The sequence below is a fragment of the Gadus macrocephalus genome, chromosome 3 (assembly GCF_031168955.1).
Source record: "Gadus macrocephalus chromosome 3, ASM3116895v1".
In the NCBI taxonomy this organism is placed as follows: Eukaryota; Metazoa; Chordata; class Actinopteri; order Gadiformes; family Gadidae; genus Gadus; species Gadus macrocephalus.
In genome coordinates, this window is record NC_082384.1 from 22,309,947 (window position 1) to 22,329,946 (window position 20,000).

Here is a 20,000-nt window from a genome sequence, read left to right on the forward strand (position 1 = left end):
GCTAGAATACCCGAGAGAGTGGGAATTCACCCGACTCTGCTCTGCACTCTCCTCTCCTCTCCTCTCCTCTCCTCTCCTCTCCTCTCCTCTCCTCTCCTCTCCTCTCCTCTCCTCTCCTCTCCTCTCCCTACCCTACCCTCTCCTCTCCCAGACACCCCCCGCTCCTTCCCAGTCTGGCCTCACCTCTTCTCTCCTCCACTCCTCTTCTCTCCTCCCCTTCTCTCCTCCCCTCTCCTCTCCCCTCCCCTCCTCTCCCCCTCCCCTCCCCTCCTCTCCTCTCTCAACTTTGCCATCTCCTCCCTTCAACTCTCCTCTCTTCTCCTCTCCTCTCTTCTCCTCTCCTCTCTTCTCCTCTCATTTCTCCTCCTCTAATCTCGTCTCCTCTCCTCCTCTCCTCCGCTCCTGCCCTCACCTATACTCTTATTTCCACTTCTCTACTCACCTATCCTTCTACCGCTCTCCTCTCCTCTCCTCTGTCTTTGCTCCTCTCCTCTCCTCTATTCGAGTCAAGCTTTAGATATACAATATGGTGTGATATGAATAATATGTAATTACAAGTTACCCTACACATTATTCGCCTTTGAGATTAAATCGTTATGTTTGGTCTTTATTTTCAAGTTTCCAGAACAATGCTGGTGGTGCAGAGAGAAGTGAAGTGTTGCCCAGACACTCACACATGTCTGCTGAATGGAATTGGGCAAGGTCCAGTCCAGAGCGCTGCATAACTCCCGGGGCGGTTGGCTCTGCGGCACAGCAGGATTTAGAATGACATGTTTCATAGTCAGTCCACACTCCCCAACCACCAACGTGAATCTGGGCAATTTACCTGCCAAAGTTGTATGATGTTTCACTGCACTAATACGCATACTTTCACTATTTATGTGTTTATCTTTATTCACACCAAAAGCTGCAGATGTGAGGACTTTAATATATTCTTGGTTGGGTTCTATTCTTGGTTGGGTTCTACTGTTTTCCTAGCAATCATTATAATGGCTGTTAATTCCCTATTAAGTGCCCCTCATTATCACAGAATTCGTCTTCGTTCTACGTCTCTGTGGTGGCGGGAATGCAGAAGGTGTGATCTTAAAACATGACATTTGAACATAAGGGTTCACTTTGATGTCACTTTTGTATTCATGGTAACCAGAATCAAAACACGGACTCTTGCGCAACATGGCCTTGTCTCATTCAGCCATAGTTAATGTGGAGAAAGCAAACTAGGAGAGAACTCTGTGGAGTTATGTTGATTTAAAAGTGTTGAATGATGGTACTAGGAATTAGTAAGAATAGAGTACATTTTTGCTCTGAATTATTTGTATAATTGTAATTTACTTTTGTATTGTTGCTCTAAATTGTATAGGCTCACTGACACCATATTTGTGTTTGTGTATGACTGTTACATATTTCCCCACTTTATCCATTTTAACCTGAATCCCGTTGAACGAATAAATGATTGAACAAATACCAATGTTGAAATAATAAACAGGGCAAAAAAACGTTCCCGTCCTACAAATCCCTTTTTTGTAAATATACAAATCGCTTAAGCCTCCGCTAGCAAACCCGCGGAGAAGAACGAATTCAATCTAGCCTGAAACACGGCTGCGGCATTGACATGTATGTCGCCTGCTAGGCGACATAAACACTACCAGGCAGTCATGCATCCATCCGTCTCTCCGCCCCGCACTCCTGATGGAAACAAGGCCTCCACATGGTCCTCTACCAGCCCCCCCAACGCCTCCCTCTCTTCCCCGTCTCGCCCTCCAGTCCTGCCCCCCCCCCCCCCCCCCCCCCCCCCCCCTTCCTTCCTCGCGCGCTGCTATTTGTACAGCTGCCTGGCCTGCGGTGTCTCCCCGCCACGGCAGCCCCCCCGCGACGCCCCGTAAAAAAAGGCCTGCGTTGTTGCCGTTAGAGACCCACATCTGAGACGATTCATTGGTGCCCGTGGAGCGTGGAGGTGCGACCGCCCGATGTGCTAGCCCGGCAGTTTGACAACAGTTGATCGGGTGATGAGCCGCTGATCGGAAGGGCCGTCGCCCTCCCGCACTCCTCACCACTCACTGATATAAAGTGTGCGTTTGGCGTGTTTTAGACGAGGGTGTTCGGTGGGGTCCCCAGGGCAGATGGCTTAGATGAGGTCCTGACGGCCGACTGAGACACTGATAATAAAACAAAGTTGCCCTGGCATGTGTGTGTTTCCTGGTTTAACCATTGGACACGGGTTCCGAGGAGGCATCTGTGTCGCGTTGTCTTCAATAGCAGGTAGCCCCCTTCTTCAAGGGCCCGCTCGCAGACTGTGAAATCCTCCATTTTCAAGACGGGCTCAAGTCTTTAACTAATGGCCTCCTGTGCCATCTGGTCCTGGTGAGCAAAGGAAACACTCGTGTTTGTTGACCAGTCCCACAGTGTGAGTTGTTTCAAACAGGGGACAAGGGACTGGGTTTGATTCCAGTCGCGATAACGCGCTACGCTGTTATCACTAGGACGTTAGCAATCTTCTCCCCTAATCAGATTCAAAGCAAATGCTTCCCGCAGGACACACTCGATCCATACACATATTCAAAATAAAGGGCTTATGTATCAGATAGGTGAAGCCAGTGTGAGGGACATCTGTGTGTGCTCACTTGTTATGCTATTTGTCAGCCAACATGTTCGGTTAAAGCCTTACATATATTCAGGCAAAGATCAAACGGGATCTTATGAATGCCGAAGGTATTTCAGATGGCTCTGGCAAAACGATGTGTGTAAGAATGTGTTTGCTAGAAAATGATCTGATCACACACGGCGGACACACACACCACTGTGGTCAGGCTGCCATAAGTCTGGGACATGGCTGACACTGAGCAGGACTTTCATTAAAGTCCCCCCCTACACACGCACGCACGCACGCACGCACACGAACACACACCCACCCCTCCAGTGGTGTTCATCTGCTGTCCGCCAGAGCCAATTTAGAAAAAATCACAAACACGGCTGACCGAAGTGTAAATGGACAATGATGAATCACTTCCATGGGTCGTCATTAAAGATAAAGACAAATACACAACTCTGTCCCGTGTGTGCGTTACGTGTGATGACAACGTAATCTTACCCTCTCTTCTGCGGCAAAGGCACACATTATTACACCCTTGAGTTAATTTGGGACTACTCCCTTTGGTCTGGAGCATGTGCTCTCTCTCTCCCTCTCTCTCTCTCTCTCTCTCCCTCTCTCTCTCTCTCTCTCTCTCTCTCTCTCTCTCTCTCTCTCTCTCTCTCTCTCTCTCTCTCCCTCTCCCTCTCCCTCTCTCTCTCGCTCTCGATCACTCTCTCTTGTCAGTATTTTCGGAAGGAAGGCGTAGTTTGTTTGGGGCTGATGCCTTGGCTCAGTTCATTGACGAGTCTTTGTCTGACTGAAAGATGATGTGAGTCAGTGTCGGGGGACGCGGCCGCTCGTGGACCGTCCGAAACAAAGGACTCGGTGTGTACGGGGAGCGGCGTTCTTGTGAACCTGGCCGTTCAGAGGGAGAGACAATCAATTGAGGGAAAAGGAGTGAATTCAGCCGGACTCCCACTCTCTCCTCTCTCACTTTGTTCTCACTCTCTCCCCTTTGAAGTCTTTCGTATCTCAGGACTTACGTAGCCAACTCTAGACGCTGAGCACGTCCCTCTGTGTCTCCCAGCACCCCATTCCTCTTGCAGATTAAACAATGGTCGTTTATCCAAGCTTAAAATAAGGGAAGTTCTGTTTACATAGGCTGTGCTCAATTTCGGATATTTAGCTTACGCCAAGACATTTAAGAGGTCAGAAGGGTGGCTTGGCAGTGATTGTAAGCCTTTTTTTAAAAGTCATTCAAATTGTCTTCATCCTAATTTAGAAGTTTTGTAGGTACGTCTGTCTGGCCTGTCTGTCTCTCTGTCTTTCTGTCTTTCTGTGTGCATATTAAAGTGCTCTTTTGGTCCCCTTCACTTCAAATAAGGTAATCAAGACGTATGGCTATTTAAAACACACTTTCCTTTGAGGGCTGAACGTTTGAGCTGAGCCAACAGATACAATGTACCGTGACCAGACCTGCTGTGTTGACAGAGCTGTCAACAGAGTCAACACACACGCACGCGCGCGCGCACACACACACACACACACACACACACACACACACACACACACACACACACACACACACACACACACACACACACACACACACACACACACACACACACACACACACACACACACACACACACGTGCACACACACATATACACGGACAAACATATGCAAGCACATATACACACATGAACACATGCAGACACACACATAGCAAAATCGCCTGTCATGCTGCACTCTGAACATTGTTTTAACATACACACATGATCTTAGACACACACCCATATATATTTCCAAGCTCTCTCTCTCCCACTCCCATCACTCTCTTTTAGCTGGCAGATTCATTCTGAATGAAGACATCTGAAGACATGAATCAGTGTAATTGGCCTGGGAACTGTCTGCAGAGAGAGAGGCAGACAAGAGAGAGAGAGAGAGAGAGAGGTGGGGTAAGAATTGTGGTTCACTATGTAGTATGAGATTATGCATTGCTGGACGGTTGCAATATAGACATTTAATGCTCTGAGCTTAGATCTCATAGAGTTCACAACGTCAACGTCATATACAATATCTTCATATAAATCATATAAATCTCATACAGCTTTATTTAAAATCTTCTTCATTATGTATCTTAAACCAAAAAATAATATGTTTGTGATTTATTTTTTACCTTACCTCACTTCGCTATCACTTTAGGATCAATTCTATAGACACAGATACCATTCCTAACATACAATGAGAAATTGCCTGACAAATTCTTCACACAGACACTTTATTTCCAGGGAATGACAATTTATTTGGCCAATGGCGGTTCATTTTGAGCTAGACCCGCCCCCTGACGTGACATTCTAACATTATCCGCTTGATACCTGATGGATTCTGATAATCCTTGTTTGGCTGATGTCCAAATGTTGGAATGATTTGGAAAGTATGCATCCCATAATAATGTACCACAGGCTAATAGCAACACACGAGTGGTGAGCCTAGCATGCCAAAGCCCTTGTCCTCTATCACTGTCCACTTCTTCAGCAGGGAAACCACAGAGCAGCTCTGTCTTTCCTCACCAAAAAACGCTTTGAACACGGCTTCCCTGATGGACGCCAACATCCCTCCCTCCGTCCCTCCGGCGTGTTCCCCCTCTCCCTGACTTATTCTCCCTCTCCCTCTCTTTTCTGTCTTTTAAAGGCACTTTTTCTCCAGCGAGGAAAGCGCCCTCACTGAGACGGGAAGCAGGCATGCTCCTGAAAGATGACCCGTGCTCGTATCGGGTGGAAGCAGCCCCAGCGGTCGCCAAATCTCTGGTTATCCCTCGGACCATCTACTATACTTTATAGCGGCTGGGGGCCGCGGTTGGTTGGGCCTGCGTTCCTGGCCATATCTAGCCCCACAGAAGATTCAAACGTGGAGTTGAGAATTGACCAGCTACGCACAATGAACGTCCAGCTCTCTGATGGAGACCGGACACCTTTATGATGAAGAAAAACACCTTCCTGCATTTCAAATTTTTGCCGATCTCCTTTGTCTCACCCCTCCCTCGTTCCTCCGCTCCTCTCAGTCCCCGGCGTGTGTTGCCTGCCTGCCTGCACTCCCTCTATTCACCTCCAACAACCCTCAGGAGGGGCTGCTGAACGTTAAGCCGTGAGCCTCGGCCTAGTTGACCCGATGTCAAGTACCTTGTGACGCTCCTGTGCGTCTCTGTAAAGCGAAAGGTCGCTAAATAAGAATGACCTCGTCTGACTCTGTCCCAGGCCCGTGGCGGGAACACGCACGAACCCAGACGCGGCGCAGAGACGCTGTGCAGGCTCTGGTAGCAACCCACCCTCCATCAACCCTCTGGCTCCACGTTCCCCTGATCCTAAACTGTACTCTCCCTGACAACGTCTTGGTTCCAAAAACGTCCATGTTTGGACAAATGCCCGCTGATGATGACGGCTGCTCAGGGGGGGGTCCCGAGGGGGAGTGTGTGTGTGTGGTTTTGGGGGGCTTTACCGAGAACAAAGATCAACAATGCCACCCTGGTAGTCCGGCGACCTTCGGCCCCTGTGAGTAGGGTGCCTCCTATGGATGTCAGAGCTGCGTCATGTGACAGCTCAGCACCCTGTCAGCGCTCTGTTTTACCAGACATTCTCTGGCCCGGATCCTCCGTTTATTTGTCTACCATCTGAGAAATGGTAAACTCCCCCCAGTCCCTCAGGCAACGAGGGTAAGATGCTAGCTGTGTGTGTGTGTGTGTGTGTGTGTGTGTGTGTGTGTGTGTGTGTGTGTGTGTGTGTGTGTGTGTGTGTGTGTGTGTGTGTGTGTGTGTGCGTGTGTGTGTGTGTGTGTGCGTGTGTGTATGTATTTATGTGTTTATATCTGCCTTTCCTCTCCTAAGTATCAGTAGAGGTTTGTCGCGTGCACTTAATGCGTACAAAGTTTGCACACAACCGAATGCCGTTTTGGTGTTCTGTTCTGTGTGTTTGTGAGAGCCTTTAAGCACATGGCTGATCTTTGGTTCCTCTACTCAGGATGCATCATGGGGTTGTACGTGCATTTGAAGGGGCTGAAGTTTGCACACGATCTGTTGACATTTTAATGTCTGTTTATTACTTTGTTCTGTGTGTGTGTGTTTCTCTAGAATTATGTGTGTGTATGTGTGTGTGTATATGGGACTGTGTGTGTGTGTGTTTGTGTGTGTGTGTGTTGGTCCTAATGGATATGGGGAATGTTTCTCATGACTAGATAGTTTCCACTGAGTGTTATCAGCCTGCAGAGGCAACAGGCAGAATCTTTTACTGTTGCGTCTCCAAGAATATCTTCCCTCTGTCTCTGACTCTCTCTCTTGCTCTCTCTCTCTCCCGCTCCCTCTCTCTCTTGCTCTCTCTAGATCTTTCTCATTCTCTCACTCTGTCTTTTCGCTCTCACTTTGTCTCTCACTGTCACTCTCTATCTTTCTTTCTTTCTCTCTCTTCTCCCCACTCTCCCCCCTCTCTCTCTCTCTCTCTCTCTCTCTTCACCCCTCTCTCGCTCTCTCTCTCTCTCTCTTTTGCTCGCTCTTCTTCCCCTCCTCTTTCCCTCTCTCTCAATGTCTCTCTTACTTTTGAGCTCTCTATCTATAACATCAAGAAACAATAAAGCACTTGGCAGAAAAATAAAAAGCTGAATTAAGAGACCAAGTATATATATATATATATATATATAAAGTTAAGTACATAAAACATGTTGTTTTATGTTGCTAAATTGAAATAATCGGAACAATTAGATTTATCCCTCGTATTATTTATGAGGAACATGTTGGGTGCACCAGGGTAGTAGGGCAGGAGATGAAGTGCTCAAGATGGGTCTTGAGATCTCGCCAAGCGACTTGGCGAACGTCTGTTTGGGGCTCCTATCCAGCGGCATGGCAACCAACGTCCGTGTCTCTGTGTCTCTGAAACATCCATCCAACGGCAGACTCTCCCCTGAACAGGGAGCTGACAGGGCTTGGCAACGCATGCATGAGTCCCATGTCTTCAGCATCGCACTGACGCCGCGAAACAGCTGGTGCTTTTTTTTGATGTCCCACATTTTTATGTTTTTCCAAACGGAATCGTAGTAAAAAAACAAATATGACGATGATAACACACGTGTTAATGTCATGTTGATTCTGCCGTCCGTACAAGACACCTGTCACCTGTGATCGTCTGAGTCAGAAACATGTGTAGCGTACGAGACAGAAACTAATGGAACACATGTATCGTGCTGCAGAGAGTTCACTTCCTGGCCTAAACCCTCAAGCGTTGTCCTCCGAGTTCACGCTATGAATTTTGGGGCGTTATTACTGGATATGAGAACAACTTGACCTCTGGGGGGGTCAATCAGGGAAACTGGGCCGTAATAAAGCTTGACAGCTTATTGTAATGACCGCGCTAGAGAGAAAAGGCCTGTTGGACCGCTGGCTTGTGCCAAAGCCCCAGAATCCCACGTAGCTGGGTCGTGACTGTACATAGCTTCTCTGGTGGACGGGATTCGAACCCTAGCACGACATCTGGGCTCAAGGGCCTTCAGTGGTGTTTAGTGTTCAGCACTGAGCACTGGATACACTTGCCTCATGTAGAACCAGCATAAACAGCACCTCACAGCAATGAGTGTCCCTATCACTATAACATTGATCAATTGCATTATTTGCCTCTAGTTTTATAATGTGTAAAACCTATTTGTATTTATGTATATTTTAAACTTTCTGTGTTATGTACCACTCTATTGGACTATGCAATTTGTCCTTCAATCCTTCAAATAAAGAGTTTTGTATTTAATTTAACTGAAAATCATAAATTAGGAAAAGATGTAATCTGATGTGGTTTCAGCATATCTCTTGTTAAGAGGCAGAAGGCTTTGCTTGACGTTGACACAAGCCTTAAATAATTCCATAACTCCCATTGGAAAAGGAATAAAAAAAAATCTTCCCAATGGACATTTAGCCTGGTTATTAAATCAACGTATACTGTATATTAGGTAACCGTTGGAATGATGGAATCATTTTCTAGTTCATGTATGGGCTTTGGAGGGCTGTAGAGGGGTCTAATGAAGCAAAAAATAAATAAAACAATGAAGATGGTTAGAACATATATGATGAACCCTTTTAAGAAAGAACGGAAGTCAGAAAGAGTAAAGATTAATGAACAAAATAAGGGAAAGTGGTGATCCACTGGATTCTCCACTTTATTCTATCATTTATTTTTATTTATATATTTATATTTATATACAATTAATTGCATCATATATTTTTTGCCCACGGTCTGGAGGTGATCCAGATGTGTCAGCCCCAGAGACCAGATGACACAGCAGATGCTGAATGCAATAATACACTCCAAATAATAGTAACCACTGTCTTATTGATGTGGTCAGGGGGGGGAGTTACGATGTGCCCAAGGGGAGTTGATGAGGAGTTATCTGGCCTCCTCCTCCTCTTGGAGGAGTAATCTGGCCTCCTCTTGGAGGAGTTATGACCTCCTCCTCCTCTTGGAGGAGTAATCTGGCCTCCTCCTCCTCTCAGAGGAGATATCTGGCCTCGTCCTCCTCTTGGAGATGTAATCTGGCCTCCTTTTAAAGGACTTCTCTGCCCTCCTCTTAAAGGACTTCTCTGGCCTCCTCTTTGAGGAGTTATCCGACCTCTTGGATGTGTTCTCTGGCCTCCTCTTGAAGGAGTTATCTGGTCTTCTCCTCTCAGAGTAATCTGACCTCTTAGAGGAGTTCTCTGGCCTTCTCCTGGAGGAGTGGTTTGGCCTCCCTTTTGAGGAGTAATCTGACCTCTTAGGAGTTTTCTGGTCTCTTGAAGGAGTTATCTGGCCTTCAGATATACGTCACATTCAAAGCCAAAACCGTTGAATTCTCTTCCTCGAGGTTGCAAACCCGTCTCCACAAATCACAGATTCAAAGTATTTATGTGTTTAAAGTAAACATATACGTCTCAAAAGAAAAAAAAAAAGCCCCATGCAGTTGTTGAGAAACAAGTTCCTCTGTATGGCAGAGCCTTGTTTAGACTCAGATTTCTGCTTCTGGAAGAAGAACAATTAAAATTAAACCCCTTGAAAGACGTTCCAATCGACAACAAAACAAGGCTTTTGATCCTCGGCGCGAGACGTAAATGTCTTGCGGAGATAAACATTCTTGCGGTTGTTGTGGCGCTATGTTAATTGCCTCCATTTTGTGCATCGTCGCCGTCTACCTTATGATCCGATAGGCTGGGAAGTCAGCCTATCGTAGCCAAGCCCTCTTAATGAGGCTTGTCTACCGAATGCCAACTGCATCTGGGTGTGACCGCGACACACAAACGCCCACGTTCGCGCTCAGCATGAAAGAGCGGACCGTCACGCTAGGCTATCGTTAGCTCGCGCTAAACGTTTCGTCCAACCAGACTGATGATGGCGGCTTCTTTTTTTTAACAATTGTCTTCTTTCTCAAAGCCCTTTCTCTTTTAAAAAAGAAAAAGCGAATTCACAAAGACGTATTACATTCCAGCCCCCCTTTGTGGGAGCTGATAAATGATGGTATCCATCTTCTTCCTTTAACTGGGCTCCGCTGGGGCTAGGGTTGCCAACCGTCCCGTAAAATACGGAATCGTCCCTTATTTGGCAATTAAATGTTGCGTCCCGTATTGAACCAATACGGGACGCAATTTGTTCCGTATTTCCATAAATGTCCAATACACATGTCTGTCACACACACAAATACTAAATCTAACAATAATGATCAAAACAAAACACAGGGAATACTACGGTCAGCAAAATTGTCGCGGCGGGATCTACGCAAGACCGGCTCCGGTCATCTGTGTGTCTGCGCATGCGTGTGGTGGTCACGGTTGCCTAGCGACAGACACCACACACCGGCGCTGCTCACAAAACCTGCGCCTTTTAAAAATGTCCGCTACACCCGATACTCCACCACGTCCTCAAAAGCGTAAACGCTTGCAGAAGTACGGACGTGAGTGGGAAGACGCACATCCTTGGCTGGACAGCGTCAGTGGAGATGTTTACAAGGCAAGTTGTTAAATATGTCGGCAAGTGTTTTCAGTGGCGCACGGTGGGCTGTCTGACATCAGACAGCATGCAACAGGACAGCATGCAACCTTCTTCTCTGCAATAATATCCTCTCTCTCTTTGAGGAAGTTGTAAAGAAGCTGGAGAGTGATGAAACCACCTGTGTTGAGTTATATTCCATCATGGAAAACTTCAAGCAAAAGCTCACACAGAGACGAGATTAACAGTTCTATGGCTACTTAACTAAATTGAAGCTGCAGCGTCTCCATCCACTTGATGCTGACATGGCAAGGGCAGATTTTACTGCATTCCTCAACACAGCACTCTCATATGTTGAGAAATGGTTCAACTTTTCTGAAGACTACTGGTTGTTCTCACTGCAACCTCTCTCTCTGCACCATGGCACCATGACCTTTACTGACATTGAGAGGGTGACCACCAAGCTCAACCTCATCCATAAAGTCAACATGGATGAACTTTATGATGAATGCTCCACAGCAAAACCCATTCTGAAGAGGCTCAAAGAAGATGCTGAAGATGAATGGAAGTCCAAAGGTGTGGCTGCCAGGTGGGTGGCTCTCTTTCGAGTAGCTGACCTGCCAAACATGCTGTCTATCACCAGACACATCCTGAGCATCCCAGCATCCACTGGATGTGTGGAAAGGATCTTCTCCAGAATGGCCAACAAATGGAGTGACTGCAGGAACAGGTGCTCCACAGAGCTCATGAGAAGTGAGCTCCTGATCACTCTCAACTTTGAGCAGTCCTGTTCAGAGTTTTACAACAGCGCTTTGAAAGACAAAGAGTTACTCAGTGCTGCAAGGAGTAACAAGAAGTACACCTGCAAAAGAAGTAACAGTTTTGAGGGGAGGAGTAATGTTGAGGGAAGGAGTAATCTTTTGCACTTTATTTTTTTACATAAGTTTATAAGTGTTTTTGTTGTTTATTTGTACTGGTTTTTTTTGTAAAAATTTTCAAAGAGAGTCCCTATAGTTATGCACTTAAAAAGTAACATGAAGTTCTCAGTTTATTTAGTTTATATTTTAAAAGTTCATTGCTGCACACGCCACACAGAGATTTCATTCAAGATTTAATTGACTGCACTTTATAAGAGAATGTTATGTGGTAATAAAGCATTTCAAGATTTAAGTATGACTAATTCCTTTCTTGATCAACCCTTTACTAAAAACACCAGCACAAAATAAAACATACCACTGCTGCGGGCGCCCCGCCCCACAGGAGTCGGGCCCGTGGGTGGGCGTCCCTTATTTTAATTTCTGAAAGTTGGCAACCCTAGCTGGGGCCCTCTCGCCTCGGTCACACGTGTTTGTATGAAAACATGTCGGGACTCTGATCGACCATCAGTTACCGGCGGTGACCGCCCGCGACCCCCTTTCCCCCCTGCAAGGTCAAGGCAACACTCTCTCCCTGGGCTGGTGACGGATCTAACAACCTTCTGGTGCCCTCACTGTTTACATTAACCACCGACTGTTTGATTAGAACAAAACGAGCCCAGAGACTTTTTTGCTTCTATTCTCTCTTTTTTTTTTTCTTCAGCGGTTTCTGTGGCAGCGGAAACCATCAAGACTTTCATCATCGTGTGTCAATGTGTGCCTGTGTGTGTTTGTGTTAGTGTTTTATGGGTACACAGCGTGTGTGTGTGTGTGTTTATAGGTAGCAATTAACTCCCCTCCACATGTGAGGGCGCGGTGTGCCCATGTTTGTGTATGGTTATGGCGCTCGCCTGTGCCTGGAGTTCTGGGGGTGGTTAGGTTGTAAAGAGGCGGTGGATGTGGTGGCGGGGGTGGGAGAGGAGGTGGTGGAGGAGGTGGGGGTGGAGGAGGTGGAGGAGGTGGTGGTGGAGGGCTTTCTTATCTGCGATGGAAAATGTGTGCCAATTGTGCCATGCGAGGGAGAAGTGAGATTGAACGCTGTACACCATAAGGCATGAGAGGGGGAGAGAGAGAGAGAGAGAGAGAGAGAGAGAGAGAGAGAGAGAGAGAGAGAGAGAGAGAGAGAGAGAGAGAGAGAGAGAGAGAGAGAGAGAGAGAGAGAGAGAGAGAGAGAGAGAGAGAGAGAGAGAGAGAGAGAGAGAGAGAGAGAGAGAGAGAGAGAGAGAGAGAGAGAGAGAGAGAGAGAGGCTAGCCAGGTGTTCTCAGCTTCTTGGTGCTTTGGTCCAAACTGAGTGCTCAATAATCTCACCTTGGGTGGTTTGATGACTGTGTGTGTGTGTGTGTGTGTGTGTGTGTGTGTGTGAAAGTGTGTATGTTTGTGGGAATGCCTTTGTCATTGTGTGTATAATTCTTAGTGTGTCTATGCAAATATATGCATCCATCAATCTTCATTCCATTGAACATATATTCACCATCTAAACCCATTTATGTCCTTTTATATTATTTATTTTTCCTCTAGGAATGTGTGTGTGTGTGTGTGTGTGTGTGTGTGTGTGTGTGTTTGTGTTGAGGGGGGGTGGGTGTCTCTGTCTCTGCATTCTGTTTGACCAGGTTTATGTGTCCCTGGTCCCTGAACAGAGAAAAGGGACGTGAAAGTATGTTTTGTTCTGCAAAATCCTCTAATTCTGAACCCTAAACACGATCCTTACACATCCTACGCTGGCATGACTTTCATCTGCCAAACGTACACACACACACACACACACACACACACACACACACACACACACACACACACACACACACACACACACACACACACACACACACACACACACCGCACACAAACGCGCACACACACACACACACACACACACACACACACACACACACACTTGCACACACAGACAGACAGGCACACACACACACACACACACACACACACACACACAGAAACAGACATGCACACACACACACACACACACACGCACACCGCACACACACGCACACACAAACACACACACACACGCACGCACGCACGCACGCACGCACGCACACACACACACACACACACACACACACACACACACACACACACACACACACACACACACACACACACACTTGCACACACAGACAGACAGGCACACACACACACACACAGAAACACACACACACACACACACACACACACACACACACACACACACACACACACACACACACACACACACACAGAAACAGACATGCACACACAGATACACACGATCACACACACACACACACGTTGACACACACGCAAACATTCACAGACAGACACACGTGTTATAAGACGTTTACAAATGCCCGAGTAGAAATGTAATCACAGCCACCATTTTTTTAATCATTCTTACTCCGTCAGTTGTACACATATGTCAGTTTTACACATAATCACTCTCTCTCTCTCTCTCTCTCTCTCTCTCTCTCTCTCTCTCTCTCTCTCTCTCTCTCTCTCTCTCTCTCTCTCTCTCTCTCTCTCTCTCTCTCTCTCTCTCTCTCTCTCTCTCTCTCTCTCTCTCTGCCTGTCTCTCCCTCTTTCTCTCTCCCACACACCCTCACACCAACACACCCACCAACACACACACACACACATACCAACACACACCAACACACACACACAACAAACACAGGGGCCAGGGTGGTTTTCCAACAGCCAACGTGTTTTCCATTACCCACCACGGAGCCAGCAGGGAATTAAGTTGTTCAAAGATGTACAATAAAGAGCCTCAAATCACCCGAGATTACCCATAATCCCCGGGGCCCAGATGAGCCCGGCAGCGCGATGTCCGGGCTGGTTACGCTCCCGGCCTCAGGTAATGTGAATGGATGGCTGCTGGGGGGCGACCCAGGGCTTTGCGGGGCCCCTATGGGCTGAGGCCCCCTGATTTGGAACCAGGGTTCAGCAGTAAAGAGTCGGTAATTTCCGCTGTAATAAACCAGGAACAAAACCCTCTGTCCAAAGGTCTTAGACATACCTGAATCGATTGTCTTCATCTTATAACAAAGCTTAAAGGAAAACACCCTTTTCTCTGTTTGGCGATAGTAGATGCGCCTCTCTTAGAGTGTGGAGCTTTTTATTGTATATTGTATATATAATTGGTTATTAAATGGTAATTTTTGATGCATGGACATTACAAAGCTGCAGATTTGATTTGAACATTGTTTGGTTAAACAAGCCAGTGTATATACAGTAAATATTGCCGCTCTTGGCAAGAGAGTCGTACACAAAACTTGAATTGTGAAATGTTTGGAGATCGAACGCTGTATGTTCTTTTCAGCTTTACAATACGTGTGTGTGTGTGAGGTCCTGTTTTCTCATCACGTGTTAGTACACTATGGATCTGCATGCTGCTAATAGGGTCTGAATTAATACCACAAGAGCAAAATCTCTCTCTATTGAACCAGGGGTGGAAATTACTCCTTATGCAAAGGCGATAATCATCGCCTTTGCATAAGCAGTTTTTTTTTCTTTGCAGTCCCCTAGAAGTGCTTTATTAAAATTGGGCTTCTTGTGATTTTAATGTAGTTACGGTTAGACATACTTAACACCGCCACCTGAAACACATGTTTTCTGTGTCCTCGGAATTCCTCAATTAAACACGAACACACGTTTCCTCTGTCGGATCGGAGCGAGAGCGCGTGAAGTTGGAGCCGCGAGGCGTCTAACTGACCCGCACGCTATTCCGCAGCGCAACGCCAGTCCCCCGCCTCAGTCCGCCGCGCTCTCAGCTAATCACACCCAACACGTTCTTTAACCGCTCGTGAGTTCGCCCCAAGAACCCCCCGAGAAACATGGGAGTCCGACCCGCAACCAAAAACGCCTGCTCCCCTTTCCAGTCAGTCGCGTCTCCAGTTGCTTGTGAACATGGGCATTGTGGGAAGAAACGGCAGCGTGGAATTAATCCCGTCGGCGCGGTTTCCACTTTATTAGCGGAGACAGTTCCGAGCCGCGGACTAGCGATGAACCGTAGCCAGCGAGGACCGTGAAACCTCAGGTGTTGAAAAGCTCAGACAGGGCGGGTAATGGCTTTACAGCGCGGTTAACGCGCTGTAAAGCGCAGGGTCTTGTTGCCCCCGGAGACCACCGCCCCACAGACAAAAAAGTAAAAAAGAAAAAAAACGGAACTACTGTAGTGGAAATTGCTAAGCGATAGCGCTGCGGTAATGGATAAGGAGAGCCAGTTTTCTTATAAAATAGGCCGCTATTGGTCTGGTTTACCCTTCAACTGGGGCGTAATGAGCAGGCCTATAGGGCCTGGACTCAAACCCGCATCCACCTGTCAGAAGACGGTGGTGTGGCTCGTATCTATAAGAATCACTCTCACGTAAACTCTGCCATGACAGCTGTTTTTCCAAGCTTTTCAAACCCTTTTCTCTACTTTATTTTGGCAGAAGTAGCGTCTAAAGTGAACGAGCTTTGACCTAGCAGTTCTAATGTTTCTGGAATTTCTTCCCGGATTTAAATTGTAACAATACGTAAAGCTTTATATTGGCTTACATACTGCATGTGCTGTATGGAAAATTGTGATGAGTTGATGAATCAATAATGACAAGGTAGGACGAATCAATCCGTTTAAATTGTGTAACACTTTATTGAAATAGGGAGTAACATAAAGGCTGGACCTTTCTCTCTCGGTTTACCGGCAGTGAAATCTCAGAAGGTTAGAAAGATAATACATGCTTGAAGCTGCCCAGAAAGAAAAGCCACCATTTCACATTTTCTTGGGGTCTTAAGTAGAACTTTTGCAGCCAGTTTGACAAAAATATTTATGTACACCCAAGGGAAATAAACTCCTCTGAAATCTCTATTTTTCCCTTGTTACACTCGGCCTACAACATATCACTTTGCAATGAGAAAGACTGAAAAATAAAAATGACAACAATAAATTGTTAAAAATGTGTACATTTGGTCAGAATAATAACTCCATAGATATCCCCATGACAACATATAAAGACCAGTACAGCTGAGTCTCTCTGCGACCTGATTTGTTGGCACGGTGAGCCAATTTCCAAATTGGTGTAAAATGGTTTGAAATAACAGCGAGAATTTAAAACATATAGAATATATGCCTCTGCCCCTCACCAAAGAAAATAAACACACATTATTCTTTCATTGTAAGGAAAACCAAGGTGAAAATGCACATAGGGGGCAAGTGATTGGCCAGATTAGAAACATATGCCGTTCCACTGTATGGGTTCTGAGAAATCCCTCTACCCTATAGCTGATAGCTCTATTGACACAAGAAATGAAATTGCTGCCTTCAAAACGAATGACTCGTGGGTAATTGACACAACCCAGAAACAGTGAGATAAATATTTGTTTTAACATTTAAACAGTATGTTGGAGACCCATTTTCAAAATGATCAGATATATGCATGTTATCCGTGTGTCTGTGTGGATGTGTACTTGTGGCTGTGTATGCATACCCGTGAACTTTTTAGAAAAAGCATGAAGGCTGTCGTTAATATTATAATACTGTGGTAATACTGATGAAACAATCTCAAACACAACGTCTTCATTGAGTACTGCATGCTGTAGCTTGCATAAAATGCAAATATTAAAAACAATACAAAAATAATTACATTAAGAAGAAGCATCTTTTTGTAAAGTGGCTCAAATGTCTAAATATATAAAGGATAAACAAATAAAATATTTAACCGATTAGCATTCCCTTTCAATATAACTTTAATCATTTCAGGCATTGATGAGGATTTAAATCTCTTTTATATTCCATATTTAATAAAACATATACACTCATGTTAAGATGAACAAATTGGTGTAATATTGTATAAAAAACAAATGACAAAAAAGGTGTGTGATATGCGTATTACCTATTTCTTAGACATATTTGGTCTTTGTTCACTAAGATGTAGAATATGTTTAGTCCATAAAAAAAAAGCTGCATTGATATGTGATATCCCTGCATTGATAAGAACGATGCTTTTGCAAAAAGAAATGTCAGCACAGCCATAGTATGGTTAACCTCCCCTCTGAGTTCACAGCACGAGTTGACCTCTTTAAGGGAATGCGCCAGTGGAAGTTCTTGGTAAAGGCCTTCGTTTTAAGCATACTCAGCTTATGTACTATAATGTAACTTACATGAGAGGTGGCTATAACAGTACAATTAAAACCCCTGCGTCTTGCATAAAACATACAGTGAAATACTTTAGTCGTGATGGCTCTGGCCCCCGCATATAAAACAGAAAGCACCGTCTCGTCAGTGCCTGGTCCTGAAAAGTGTCTGTGAACTTCCCTTCACTGTTTGAACTCAGCACTCCCAAAACCTCAACAACAACAACAAAGAGGAAGACATTTTGTTAGCTGAACCCTGTCCTGATTGGTCGCCCACCTACGGAGCAGCCCACTGGCATGTCTATATGTCCCTAGAACCCCATTTGGCGTGACCCACACCCTGGGATTGAAACCCATGCAAGTGATACACAGATGAGAGTTCATATGCTATAGCTTGACTGCATTGTACAGTAGGAAACATCTCGCACACAGTCACACATTCAGTTTGCTGTTGTACATTCTCTGTGCACACACGCACCCAAACACTCAAGCACGCACACACTCAAACAAGAAGGCATGCACTCACACAAACATGCATCCACTCACGCACACACACACAAATTGATGCACATATACATGAACGGACACATGCACGCACGCGCACACACATTCATGCACTAATGCACATACACCCTCAGTATGTGAAATCACACGCAATTCTGACATTCCTATATGCAAAAAGGTATAAATGCACTTGGTGCTATAATGGAAGATGTGTCTTTAAGGGAGAAGCTTGATCCAGCGGCAGAAACAGCAGTGCTGGGAAGGACTATTCTGGCGGAGAAGTGCTGGCACTGTGACTGGTCCCAAGCCGGGTGGACGGGTGGTACGCGTGCGTGACATGCAACATACATCCGTAGCAGTGGAAGGAGAGGTCCCGGTGCGGCCCCCTGTTGGCTCCCCGCGTTGCCAGGTCCTCAGCGTGCAATCCCCCCTTGACTTGATTTGTTTAGGCTTTGTGATTGCGTCTCCTGGATTTCTTCACCCTGCAGAGAGAGGGGGGAAAAGGAGCACCGATTAGAAGGGTTCAACACATTTTTGGAGAGGAATGGGTAATTTCCCTTTGTGTGTCCGTGGTCTTATGATTTTATGTAAAGACAGGGACTAAAGTAGATAATTTGAAACAGGAGCAGGTAACATTATCTGAGTGAGTTCTTCTAGTAAGCATACGGAAAAATCGGTATGTCGGCTTTATGAGCCATTTGACGCATTATAAATCCTGACGCAGTTCATTCAGCTCAGCCTAACCTCAAACTCACAATGTGTGTATGCTAGTAAGGGTACTGCATGAACTGTAATATAATTTCCACTCCATGCAGTTTGCACGATAAAGAGACCGGGTTAACTCCCAGTTAAACGTTCCCCACAGTGTGTTCTGTGTGTTTAGCGTTACAGGGATGCAGTAGGTAACTGTATCGCAGCATAATCAAGTTCAGGCCGCGTTCATGGATCTGCTGCTATGCCACACCTGGTCAGGTGGTGACCACATGACGCAATGGAAATTATTTTCCCCTTTTTTTTCTTACCTTTTTGGAATTTATTTTTTAGGGGTTTTAGGATTTTATAGTTTTTGTCAGAGGCTGACAACGAAGCCGGTGCTAATGTTCTCCAGACGTGCTCGGAGCATGTTTATGAGCGGTCCACACGCATCCTAACTGCCTGGCTTGTTCATATAAAGGACAGTAGCAGTGGGACATATTTATATATATATTGTATTTTATTTTTATAATCTAAAATGTTTTCTAACTCAAAACTTTAACAGTAAATTCTAATGTGTCGGCAAGTAGTGAGGAGGAGGACCTCAGAAATTAGCCAAGACAGACAAAATCAATCTAATTTTATGGGCCAGATTTCTATACAAATTGTCGACGTCTGCTGCAGGAGAAAGGAGTGATTGATTCAGGTGGGCTTTTTTCTCGTTGCGATGAAAGACCCTTCACAGATAATAACTCTGCCCTAAATAATTGCCGAAGACCATTTTGATGGCATTTTTATGTCCTTGGAAGCAACACTTGGGGTGCAGCGCTGTTATATTTCACTTTCTGGGTTCTCGTGATGTATCTGCTCCGTCTCACGCTCGACTTTCATAGACAGTGGGAATGTGTGTGGGTGTGTGTGTCTGTGTGTGTGTGTGTGTTTGCTTGCATGCGCTTGTGTGTGTGCCTGTGTGTGTTTGAAGGGGGGGATTTTGTGTGTGTGCGTGTGTGCGTGTGTATATGTATGTGTGTGCATGTGTGTGTGTGCATGTGTGTGTGTGCGTGTGTGTGTGTGTGTGTACGAAGGGGGATGTGTGTGTGCGCATGTGTGTGTGTGCGCTTTCCAAGGGGGAATGTGTGCGTGTGTGTGTGTGTGCGTGCGTGTGTGTGTGTGTGTATGTGTGTGTGGCTGGGCTTTTGTGCATGCGTGTGTGTGTGTGTG

General features: G+C 45.8%; 1 protein-coding gene across 1 annotated transcript in view; it reads right to left on the minus strand.

Annotated features, from left to right (window-relative positions):
• Nucleotides 1-16,077: 16,077 nt before the first annotated feature.
• Nucleotides 16,078-20,000, minus strand: part of cxcl12b (chemokine (C-X-C motif) ligand 12b (stromal cell-derived factor 1)) — an 11,571-nt gene continuing 7,648 nt past the window's right edge. The window contains 1 exon segment of the mRNA XM_060048028.1: nt 16,078-18,568. Within this exon segment, the coding sequence (XP_059904011.1) occupies nt 18,532-18,568 (37 nt within the window). The 3' untranslated portion in view covers nt 16,078-18,531.